This window comes from Mustelus asterias, chromosome 21 (genome assembly GCF_964213995.1).
Source record: "Mustelus asterias chromosome 21, sMusAst1.hap1.1, whole genome shotgun sequence".
NCBI lineage: Eukaryota > Metazoa > Chordata > Chondrichthyes > Carcharhiniformes > Triakidae > Mustelus > Mustelus asterias.
In genome coordinates, this window is record NC_135821.1 from 44,184,826 (window position 1) to 44,197,981 (window position 13,156).

General features: G+C 44.6%; 1 protein-coding gene across 1 annotated transcript in view; it reads left to right on the top strand.

Moving 5' to 3' along the window:
• The first annotated feature begins 3,367 nt into the window (after positions 1–3,367).
• The window catches only part of angpt2b (angiopoietin 2b), a 237,144-nt gene continuing 227,355 nt past the window's right edge, over positions 3,368–13,156 (top strand). Inside the window, exon 1 of the mRNA XM_078237789.1 lies at positions 3,368–3,842. Within this exon, the coding sequence (XP_078093915.1) occupies positions 3,543–3,842 (300 nt within the window). The 5' untranslated portion in view covers positions 3,368–3,542. The remainder of the gene's footprint in view (positions 3,843–13,156) is intronic.

Here is a 13,156-nt window from a genome sequence, read left to right on the forward strand (position 1 = left end):
TTGCCTTAAAGGGACAGAGCTGTACTGCTAAAGACTGGGGCCAGAGTTTTACCGTCCCACACACCATGTGAATCGGAGCAGGCGAGGGGCAAACCATGGGAAGGTCGATTGACCTTGGGTGGGATTTTAAGGTTTTTGGGACAAGTGAAGCCGTAAAATCCCACCCTGGATGTGACATGATATAATACTCCTGCCCTTATCACATAACTCTTTCAAAAAGCATTTAGACAGTTACATGGGTAAGATGGGTATGGAAGGATATGGGCCAAACATGGGCAATTGGGACTAGCTTAGTAGTTTAAAAAAAAGGGCAGCATGGACAAGTTGAGCTGAAGGGCCTGTTTCCATGCTGTAAACCTCTATGACTCTATGACTCTATAACCATTAAGAACATAAGAACATAAGAAATAGGAGCAGGAGTGGGCCATCTAGCCCCTTGAGCCTGCCCCGCCATTCAATAAGATCATGGCTGATCTGAAGTGGATCAGTTCCACTTACCCGCCTGATCCCTATAACCCCTAATTCCCTTACCGATCAGGAATCCATCTATCCGTGATTTAAATATATTCAAAGAGGTTGCCTCCACCACTTCAGTGGGCAGAGAATTCCAGAGATTCACCACCCTCTGATAGAAGAAGTTCCTCCTCAACTCTGTCCTAAACTGACCCCCTTTTATTTTGAGGCTGTGCCCTCTAGTTCTAGTTTCCTTTCTAAGTGGAAAGAATCTCTCCATCTCTACCCTATCCAGCCCCTTCATTATCTTATAGGTCTCTATAAGATCCCCCCTCAGCCTTCTAAATTCCAACGAATACAAACCCAATCTGCTCAGTCTCTCCTCATAATCAACACCCCTCATCTCTGGTATCAACCTGGTGAACCTTCTCTGCACTCCCTCCAAGGCCAATATATCCTTCCGCAAATAAGGGGACCAATACTGCACACAGTATTCCAGCTGCGGCCTCACCAATGCCCTGTACAGATGCAGCAAGACATCTCTGCTTTTATATTCTATCCCCCTTGCGATATAGGCCAACATCCCATTTGCCTTCTTGATCACCATTCCTACGGCTTGCTATGATCGACACCAGGGGGACCAGCCAGTGTAAAGTAAAGTGGTGCTTCGGACAGAGACATGAGGCAGTAATTGAAACTGAGTCTGCCGGTGAAGGGATGGCACTTCAGCTTTGCACATATTTAATTAAGTGTCCGAACCATCTATTTTCCCATGTGTACTTCCGCAGAAGTTTTGAAGTTAAGTTTCCCACCAGTTTGTTGCATGCCTCATTATTTTGGTCCAATTTTTAACCAAATCAACAAAGTGCATCTGTCATTAAAATAACACATCTTTCAATTTTACCAATGTTTTGTTTGATGGTAAAATAAAGAAGGAAGCATTTTTCACAACCTCACAACATTCCAAAGCGTTTTACATTCAATAAAAATGTTCTAATAATAATCACTCTTACAATGTAGGGAATGCAACAGCCAAGCAAAGCAAGGTCCCACTGACAGCAAAGTTATAATGACCCAATAATCTGTTTTCAACGATGTTAGTTGAGGGATAAATATAAAATGTATTTACTAGGGTCACCAGTAGGCTTACATTAACACTGCAATGAAGTTACTGTGAAAATCCCCTAGTTACCACACTCCAGCGCCTGTTTGGGAACACTGAGAGAGAATTTAGCATGGCCAATGCACCTAACCAGCACATCTTTCAGGAAACCGGAGCACCCGGTGGGAATCCACGCAGACAAGGAAAGAACATGCAGACTCCATACGGACAGTGACCCAAACCGGGAGTCAAACCCGTGTCCCTTCGCTGTGAGGCAGCAGTGCCAGCCACCATGCCACCCCAAAATATTGACCAGAACACCAGGAAGAACTCTGTTACTCTTCTTCCACCAGTGCCATGGGATCTTTTATGTGAGAGGGAAGACAGAGTCCTTGGTTTACTTCAAAAAGGTGGTGCCTCTGACATTGTTGTGTTATCTCTACTGCACTGGGGTGCAACCTAGACAATCCAAAGGTGTGCAGGTTAGATGGATTGACCATTCTACATTGCCCCTTAGTGTCCAAAGATGTGTAGGTTAGATGGATTGGCCATGCTACATTGCCCCTTAGTTTCCAAAGATATGTAGGTTAGGTGGATTAGCCATGGTTAATGTGCGGGGATATGGAACAAGGGTGGGGGGAGGATGGGGGAGTTAGTGGGGAGGTTCTGGGTAAGATGCTCTTTGGGAGAGTTGGTGCATGCTTAATAAACCAAATGGACTCCTTCTCCACTGTAGGAATTCTATGATTCTATGTACTTAAGTCTTCTAATGCATTTGTTAGCATCGTATCAAATCATGTACACTCTAGGTGACTTTGAGTCTGTTCTGTGGTCAGTGTTGAATTGGCTCTCTTAGATTGCTGAGTGGGCAGGGCTAGGGAGGCAACATATCAGGCAGATATCCTGTTCCCTATCACGGCCCAGTGACCTAGGCAGGTAAGGGGTGTTGCGGAAAGACAGATTGACCTCAGCTGGCATCCTTTCCAACCCCTGCCGACGTTTTTCTACACTCATCTCTGATGAGTTCTAGTGGCAGAGTTATTGGAGCAATCCTTAAAGATCAGAAGGGGGAGTTGGGGAGAAAACTGGAAGAAAAACGAGCTGCAAGTGGTCACTGACATCCCTTGAAGGAATGTCTGCTCAGGCCTTTTGCTCTCACACGCACTATTATTTGTAACTGTTTGGAATAAAGCCAAACTGATTTTTTGGGAGTTTGTTCAGCACAAAGAGCGTGTTGAGGCTGATAGGGTTAAATGATTATCTTGAAATTATTTTTAAGAGAAATTGTAAAACATGCAGAATGTTAGCAATATATCTTATAGCGGACGCAAGACACAGTGGTTTGCTGAAAATAAACTTTGCACACTTTTTTTTCTTCTGAAGGTGATGGAGGTTTGTCCAGCATTTCATTGACGAGTTGATTTACAGCCTTGTGTCTGCAAAAAAAAAACGTGGGCTGGACAATGGTGGAGAACATCCCCTGTTATCAGAATGGTGCACTAAGATAAACTGTGACGCGAGCTACCGAAGGGAGCAGGCCGTGTGCTAATCACGCATGCTTGTGGTCAAATCAGATGGCGAGATAGAGCCACTGACTCGTAGCCTCCTGACACCAAATATCTCCTTCCATGCGTGGGCGTCAGTCCAACTCGAAGGGGGAGAGAGACCTTACCATCAGGAGAAACTGAACATTTCCTGCATTTGTCAGTGCAACTTGGGCTGTGAGACATAGGAAGCAATACTGAGCCTTATCATTGAGTCACAGAAGGAAAACAAACTCTTGGCAACATTACATAAAGCCAGCGAACTGTCAGAACAACCCGTCAGGAGAAGCAGTAACTCTTTTGCCGAATGACCAGGCAGTTGAATAGTCACAGAAACCAGAGAAAGAAAAGAAGTTGATTAACTTTTGGAAGCTTTTCCTTTTTCTTTGCCCTGCACACATTTAATTTTGTGAAAAGTTCAGTTGCAGTTCGAAATCATCAGAATGCTATCGAGCTGCTCGTCACTTGTGAGTTGTGTCTGTGTTTTCCTGGCTATGTCAGGGGACAGCTCCTACAATAAAGCCGCAGACAACTTAGATAAGCGTCACCATCGCATTCAGCATGGACCGTGCAGCTATACGTTCCTCCTTCCGGAGATCGAGGACTGTCGACCCTCCCCAGATTACCACATGTCCAACTCCCTCCAGAGGGACGCTCCTTTGCCAGTGGAACCCAACTGGCCCCCAAAGCGGCTGCAGAAACTCGAAGGCATCTTGGAAAACAACACGCAGTGGCTGCAAAAGGTAAGGAGCATTGTCGCCTATCACTGCTCTTGCGTCACGGAACAGTGTCGCTCGACTTGCCCAAGTCGAAAGCTCACCCAGAACCATGTGGCAAAGCAGCAGCATTTAAATTTAGGCAGGTTGATGTTGTGAGTCATTTTCAGAATATTTTGAGTATCTGTGTAGGTGGATTGATTACGTGTGAATGCTGAGGAGCTAAAAGTAAGTGAGTAAAACAGTGCTGTAGAGATTGAAACAAAAGCTTTTGGTACAAACGTAAAACAAAAGGAGGCCATTCAGAAAATAGCATTGTGCCATTGAGGCTGCTGTAGTACACTAAGTGAATGCTCAAAAAAATCTTTATGGCAAATATTGCTTTTATTGAAAAAGCATCTGCTACATTAAATGAAATAAAGTTTGAAAGGTCAAATGTGTCTCCAATATGAAGAACTCTGCCTGCTCTAAAGTGTATTCAGACTGACATGTTTAAAGCTCCTTGATATTTTAAGTTCCGAAAATTATGATGTTGGTATCAGTAGGTGACTGGGAGTGATCATCAGGCAGTAATTTAATCAAAAGATTTAGACAATGCCGTAGGTTGTGTAGGTGAGGCTGGAGGGATTGATACTGGTTATGTGGAAGCCTTGCGATTATCTCACTACTTCAAATAACTGATATCAGCACAGCGGTTAGCAATGCTGCCTCACAGCGCCAAGGACCTGGGATCGATTCTCGGCTTGGGTCACTGTCTGTGTGGAGTCTGCACGTTCTCCCCGTGTCTGTGTGGGTTTCCTTCAGGCACTCCGGTTCCCTCCCACAGTCTGAAAGACGTGCTGGTTAGGTGCATTGGCCATGCTAAATTCTCCCTCAGTGTACCCGGACAGGCGCCAGAGTGTGGCGACTCGGGGATTTTCACAGTAACTTCATTGCAGTCTTAATGTAAGCCTATTTGTGACCAATAAATATACTTATTTGCTTTTAACTCTATCCTATTTCCTTTTTATGCGAGCTTACGGTTTTTTATTCGGCTTTTTACACGGTTTTGTGCTTGTTGCTGCAATCATTACACATGTTGCTTGTCAAGAGCACTCAGGTTCCATGTTGTGGGATAGTGCTAAAATGAAAGGATGATAATTGCACATTTCTCAGTTATCATGCATCCTGTTATATATTATCAGACCTCTTTGTTCCTTGGCTAATTATTCTCTATGCTTGTGTGACTTAAGTGGAAGAAAAATAGTATGAGGGAAGACGATGGAAGCGTGTTTAAAACTATTCAGGTCTCAGGTCAATTGAGTTTGTATATTTATATTTTGCTAATCAGCTCCCAGAAGTCGGGAGGAAGCTGTTCCTTACTCAAGTTATGGCGGTATGCCAGACACTGGCTGGACACTTTGATACATTTATGGAATAAGTCCATTCCTTTCGGATGCTTGACACAGCAGGTCTCTGCAGGACTGCTTGTATCTTACACCTGGTAAATAAATGATGCGTCGTTCCAAAGAGGAGTGAGGCATTGTGACCTGTTTTATCATATCTATGGGAGTGAAGTGGAAAAGTGCTTCAGATTTGAAGCCTTCCCCCATGGTACTGTCTCCTTTGCAGAGGTTACAGGTCGGCCCAGAAAGTAGCATTTATTCTGCAGTTATAAGGAGAGATCACTTCAGGGTCTTTCATCGAATACATCAAATTAGGGTTCAAAAAGTTGCCTGAAAAGCAAGTTGCAGAATGTCCAACTTGGCTTAAAATCAACTTTTGCTGGAAACACTTCCTTCTTCACCAGCTGAATCTGTTATCTCTATAAAAGGAAGAAAACATGAATCTACTAGTTATCATTTAAGGTATGGCGTTTGCAATATAGAATGGACAAGCACAATGTACAGATTTATAATGAGCACTTTTTAATGTGCGGTGTGAATCCATTGGAAATACCACTTCAATATAATACCAGTTTAGGACACCACATGTGGCCAGAATTTATCATTAAATTTTGGGAGATTTATCCTTAAAGAGCCTAAAAATGTAAAACTTAAGCAAACAATGATAAAGCCTGGCCTGAGAAAAATGCCAGAAGCACACGGCAAGGATGGCAGCATCTGTAAAGAGAAAAGACAGGTTAATGTTTTGGGTGGAGACCTTCATCTGAACTCTGACAAACTCTGATGGAAGTTTTAACCCGAAATGTTAACCTTTTCTTTCTCATTACAGATGCTGGCTGACCCGCTGAACGCTTCCAGCACTTTCTGCTTTTGTTTCTAATGAAAGGGGAATGGCAGCTGGGTGCATGGAGGTTGTTACTTATTGACTAAGACTTTAACGAGCAGAGCAGGAGCCATCAGGTACCGGGTGATCGACAGGCCAGAGCTTGAACAACGGGATACCAAGTGATTGGCAGTCCCATGTGTGAGCAAGAAAATAGCTGCAGCGCACTTGCTTTTCAGCGAAATGGGATTTTTGAAGGGATCTCAAAAGCAGAACAGTTGGTCTAACTTGATTAAGTGACATGTTTGACAGACAGCCTCAGAAACTATGAAAAGATCGTAAACATCATACTAAGTGGCATGGTGGCGCAATGTTTAGCACTGCTGCCTCACAGCTCCAGGGGCCCAGGTTCAATTCCTGGCTTGGGTCACTGTCTGTGTGAAGTTTGCACATTCTCCCCATGTCTGCGTGGGTTTCCTCCAGGTGCTCCGGTTTCCTCCCACAGTCCAAAGATGTGCAGGCTAAGTGGATTGGCCATGCTAAATTGGCCATAATGTCCTGGGATGTGTGGGTTAGAGGGATTAGTGGGGTAAATGTGTGGGGTTGTGGAGATAGGGCCTGGGGTGGGATTGTTGTCGGTGCAGACTCGATGGGCCGAATGGCCTCCTTCTGCACTGTAGGATTTCTATGTCAACAGACAGTAGAACATAGTGGATATTTAGTGCACTAAACCGGTTGCCTTATTATCTGCAAAGTTAACCACACTATTTCAAATCACCCTTCCAAAACCAGGTTATGAATTTTAGGCTAAAGTTTAGATGTATTTTAATAGACATGTCCCAATTTTGGATTTTTGTTTGAAGTGTTATGGTCTCCCCTGCCTGTCAAATGTATAATCTAGCTTTTATTGCGTTTGCAAATATCTGCAAATGAAATCCTACTGAACAAGAAGTTTAATATAAATACCAAAGTTTTTATTCAGTTTTTATATACTGTGTGCCTATCATAATCCAAATAAGAACATGAAAACTATGAGCAGAAATAGGCCACAGTGACTCTCAAGCCTTCTCCATCCTTCATTAAGATTGTGCTGATATAAAACTTCAACTTCACTTTCCTGCCCTATCACTGTATCCCTTGATTCCCTTAGAGTCCAAAATTCTTTTGATCTTACTCTTGAACACACAATGACTGAACATTCACAATCATCTGGGATACAGCATTCCAAAGATTCTCAACCCTCTGATTTTCTTCCCCCTTGTATCGATCCTAAATAGCCAACCCCTTATCCTGAGGGTGGATTTTCAACTTGGAGTCAGGAATCAGGAGATGGGCTGTTTTCTGAATTTCTAATCCCACCTCCTGCTTGGTAGTGCCGTATATTCTATTTTCATGGGGGGAGTCTGGGATGGGTTGGACTCGGACCTGCCATCGCCTGCAATAGGCCTGAGATGGAAACAGATGCTGGGACAGTCAGGTTAAAAGGCCATTTTCTATTCGCTGAGACATTGGCCCAGATCTGGAGATAAATGTGAGGCCCTCTAACTTGCACCTCCTACCTCTCTCACCGTCACTCCCCACCCATCTGTTCAACTTCCATACACCCCTAAAGCATCTTTACATTCTTATCCCCCCCATACCCCTCAGCACCTTACTGCCTCTCACCACAGGATCCCTTACCCAAACCTATCCCTTAACTCCCTCACCACACAATCCACACAGCCAGTATCTACTATAAAGAGAACTCATGTGCCCTATAATAAAATTGAAAGGTATTTGAGAAGTTCATAAATCTGTCAATATAAATAGACTACAATCAAATATTCCCTTAAAAAGAATATTTCTCTTAACATTTCATCAATCTGTCAAAATAACCAAGTTTGCATACTCCTTGACAGCTGTGTCGATAACCCCTGATGAGCAGAATCCTTCAGTGGATTTGAAATTCAGCCAAGCATGTATAATAAGATTCATTGAGCAACTGTCTCAACAAAGCCTCCTCAACTCAATACATTAAACTCTTTGAAGGCAGCCAGAAGCTCAGCCATCTGTCAAAGCCTTGAAACAACAAAGTAGATGCTAAGTTGAACTTGAAAGATAGTGAAAGCTCAGTCAGATATCGAAACTTTGAAAAAGCCCCAAAAAATAGCTAAATTGAGTTTCAAGGAAAACAAGAAAGCAAGGGAACATTTCATCCAAAATTTGAAGTTGCATTTTATCCAATGGATAATGTACATGTAAATTTGAAGACTTTTCTACATTCACAATGTTGCCTTGACAGCTTGCCAGATGTCAGAAGTGAGAATTTGGCAACAAACATTTTGTAATGGTCATTTACTTTCACAAAGCAAAGGCATATCATCAGTCACTGTATTTAAAATATCGAACTTACGCTGCAAACTTGAATTATGAATTCTGACATAGGCATATCCTTTTGTACTTGTGCTCCATGTAGTTTCCAGCTCCAAAGCATGACCCCCAATATCTCCGTGCTGGCGTGAAATACGTTGCCTTCCAAAACCTGCCTGACCCCATGGGAATTGCTGCTGATCTGAAATTTGCACTTTCTCAATGGAGTTGACAATGTTGAGGTATCAGCACACTGGCTCCTGACCTGTCTCTTTATTCTGCACCAATGAAAATTGCCACTGTCAGAATTGGTTACAAGAATACAGGATTTGGGTCCCAACCATCATTTTTAAATCCTGCCCGACGCATTTCAGCTCCGCGTCAGAATAAGAAAATCTAGGACCTCTAATTCTAAACTCTATACCCCAACTTCTTAGCATAAATACCGCTGAAACCTTTGAGAATTTTACATGTTTCAAATGTCACACATCAGAGTCACATTGTCATTACAAATGCAAATCAACATTTCTAAAAGTCATCTATTATGGGCAGCGTGGTGGCACAGTGGTTAGCACTGCTGCCTCACAGCGTCAGGGACCCGGGTTTGATTCCTGGTTTGGGTCACTGTCTGCACATTCTCCCTGTCAGTATGGGTTTCCTCCAGGTGCCCTGGTTTCCTACCACAGTCTGAAAGACATACTGGTTAGGTGCATGAGCCATGCTAAATTCCCCCTCAGTTTACCTGAACAGGCACCGGAGTGTGGCGACCAGGGGATTTTTACAGTAACTTCATTGCAGTGTAAATGTAAGCCTACTTGTGACACTAATAAATAAATAAATTTTATTGACTTGGAGCCAAGAATTGCCAAATACTCACTGTCCTTTATCGATTATAACCAACACCAATTACCTGGCTTTCCCTATTGTATATTATATACATACATAATATTTGTACAAGAGATACTTGAGCAGTGGCTGTAACCTGCATTCCCTGAACCACCTGAAAAGAAATGCCATAAGAAATCAAATGGAGTTTGTGTGTTTCTTTACATACAGGTAACATATGCAATTTAGTTCTAATGGGGGCGATTCTCTCAAAAAGATTCGAAGTGCCAAATTTGCGTGCAAACTGGAGTAACTCCCGCTGGTATTTTGGCGTGATTTTCAGAATAGGGGCGGCACGGTAGCACAGTGGTTGGGGCGGCACGGTAGCACAGTGGTTAGCACTGCTGCTTCACAGCTCCAGGGTCCCGCGTTCGATTCCCGGCTCGGGTCACTGTCTGTGTGGAGTTTGCACATTCTCCTCGTGTTTGCGTGGGTTTCCTCCGGGTGCTCCGGTTTCCTCCCACAGTCCAAAGATGTGCGGGTTAGGTCGATTGGCCAGGTTGAAATTGCCCATGAGATGCATAGGTTAGAGGGATGAGCGGGTAAATCTGTGGGGGTAGGGCCTGGGTGGGATTGTGGTCGGTGCAGACTCGATGGGCCGAATGGCCTCCTTCTGCACTGTAGGGGTTCTACGATTTCTACGATTTTCTACGACTCTCTCACACTCTGAGCACTGCAGAGTGCCCTAGCATGATTCACTCTGAAAATCAGGGGGCAGGGCCTATTCCAGCCTGAGGCTGGCAGCATAGCGGTGAGTGGGCCACTGCGCATGCGTTAATCTGTCAGCGCGGAAATCGCATGTGACTCCGGATTCACAGTCATGTGTTTGACTCTTAAATGCCCTCAGGGATGGGCAACAAATGTTGGCCCAACCAGCTATGCCCACATCATGAACGATTAATAAAAATAATTGTTCCACAATGAGGTTCTGATTTAATTGAATGGGTGGGACAGTTTGAAGGGCTGACTGGCCTATACATGTCCCCCTTGTCGGTGAACAAACCACCAAGTGAATGGTACAGCTGTTACATTACATGCTTCATTCCAAAACATTACAAATTGTATACCATTTCTACAAATAACAATAAAATCTTCATGGCACATTACTTTAAACATTGACGAACTCCTACTCTCAGACTTCCATTCCTACCTCAAGAAAGCTTGCTATTGTATTATTTTACATTTGTCTTTTGTTATACTTTTGAAACTTGGTGGTACTTTGCACAGTGGACCTTGCCTATTCACCTAGATCTCTCGAAAAAATGTAAAGTGGATTTTTTTTGATAGTTGGGGATGTCTGTTGAGCAAAATTCTTTTCACAAGTGCTTCAGATACGTTGCAAATCAATAGGCTAAAGATCAATTGAGCTTTCCTCTTTTCATCTTAATCTGATTGATACTTAGGCCTCTTACATACCGAGTCCCAGATAAAAGGTTGCCAGCTCTGGTTGGATGCTTTCAAGGAGATGTCACGAGACTTCCTACCTTCAACTGACCCTCCTACAGACTCCTGGGCCTGAATTGTACACACCTCTGGCATGTTTTGTGATGGGGGTTAATGGGAGGGGGATAATGAAGTTCAATGGACAAGGTTCCCTCTAGGATCCCATCTGCCCCCACCCAGATGTGATTTTACACTGGGTTGGGCAGGGGCTTAGACGGGAATCTCTATTAAGGCTCATAAGCAGTCGCATAATGGTCGCTTAAGGGCATTTTCCCTCAAAGACTCAATCTTCAGGCTGGTGGGCACTGGATATCTTACGGTGGGAAACAGAAAATGTTAGTAATCTTGACCTTTGTTAGGAAGGTGGGAGGGAGGAGTGGGGGAGTGGGGTGGGGGGTGCCTCCACCAGAAGCCACCTTCTGACTGAGAGTGTCTTCCCATCACAGACTGAATAAGAACATAAGAACATAAGAAATAGGAGCAGGAGTAGGCCATCTGGCCCTTCGAGCCTGCCCCGCCATTCAACAAGATCATGGCTGATCTGGAGCGAATCAGTTCCACTTACCCGCCTGCTCCCCATATCCCCTAATTCCCTTATCGATCAGAAAACTATCTACCCGTGATTTAAACATATTCAACGAGGAAGCCTCCACCACTTCAATGGGCAGAGAATTCCAGAGATTCACTACCCTCTGAGAGAAGAAGTTCCCCCTCAACTCTGTTCTGAACTGGCCCCCCCTTATTTTGAGGCTGTGCCCTCTAGTTCTGGTTTCCCTTCTAAGTGGAAAGAATCTCTCCACCTCTACCCTATCCAGCCCCTTCATTATCTTATATGTCTCTATAAGATCACCCCTCATCCTTCTAAACTCCAACGAGTACAGACCCAATCTGTTTAATCTCTCCTCATAAGCTACACCCCTCATCTCCGGTATCAACCTGGTGAACCTTCACTGCACTCCCTCCAAGGCCAATATATCCTTTCGCAAATAAGGGGACCAAAGCTGCACACAGTACTCCAGTTGCGGCCTCACCAGTGCCTTGTACAGTTGCAGCAAGACCTCCCTGCTTTTATATTCTATCCCCCTCGCGATAAAGGCCAACATTCCATTCGCCTTCTTGATCACCTGCTGCACCTGCAGACTGAGTTTTTGCGATTCGTGCACAAGGACCCCCAGGTCCCTCTGCACAGTCGCACGATGTAATTTTTCTCCATTTAAATAATATTCCAATTTACTATTATTTCTTCCAAAGTGGATAACCTCACGTTTGCTAACGTTATATTCCATCTGCCAGATCCTCGCCCACTCGCTCAGCCTATCCAAATCTCTCTGCAGACTTTCCGCGTCCTCCACGCAATTCGCTTTCCCACTCACCTTCGTGTCATCAGCAAACTTGAATACCCTAGATTCAGTCCCCTCCTCCAGATCATCTATGTAAATGGTAAACAATTGAGGCCCCAGCACCGATCCCTGCGGCACGCCACTGGTCACCAACTGCCAACCAGAAAAGCACCCATTTATCCCAACTCTCTGCTTCCTGTTAGATAGCCAATCCCCAATCCACGCCAACACCTTACCCCTAACTCCGTGTACCCTATTCTTCTGCAGCAACCTTTTGTGAGGCACCTTATCGAACGCCTTCTGGAAATCTAAAAACACCACATCCACCGGTTCCTCTCTGTCAACCGCACTAGTGACATCTTCATAAAAGTCCAGTAGATTCGTCAAACACGACTTTCCCTTCATGAATCCATGCTACGTCTGCTTGATCGAACCATTCTTATTCAGGTGCTCTGTTATTTCCTCTTTAATAATGGACTCTAGCATCTTCCCAACTACGGACGTTAAGCTAACCGGCCTGTAGTTACCCGCTTTTTGTCTACTTCCTTTTTTAAACAGCGGCGTAACAGTAGCTGTTTTCCAGTCAGCCGGCACTACCCCAGAGTCCAGCGAATTTTGATAAATTACTACTAACGCATCTGCTATTACCTCAGCCATTTCTTTCAGTACCCTGGGATGCATTCCATCCGGGCCCGGGGACTTGTCTACCTTCAGTCCTATTAGAATACCTCTGGACTTTCTCCCCCTCTCTCCCTTCTCCCCCCAACCTATTGCCCTATTAACCATTTGCCCCCCTCATTACCCTCAGGACATCCGCTACACTCTGCTTCCCAGAACCACTGCCACTTACCTTCACCCCGCCTCCCAACACTTCAGGTGGAATTTTCCCATTCGGCCTACCCACCACAGGAATCACATTGGGCGGGATAAGGACCAGACAAATTCCGTTGACCTCGGATGGGATTTTCCGGTCTTGGGCGAGCATGGCCGGAAAATCCCATCCTTCGTTCCGGGCACAGAGCTGCAGTGCCTCTTTTGGCCAATGCAGCGCTGTGTCTGGAGTGAGCTGGAGAGCTGCCGGCCACTTCCGGTGGAACTTCCTTGTCAGTGCGGACT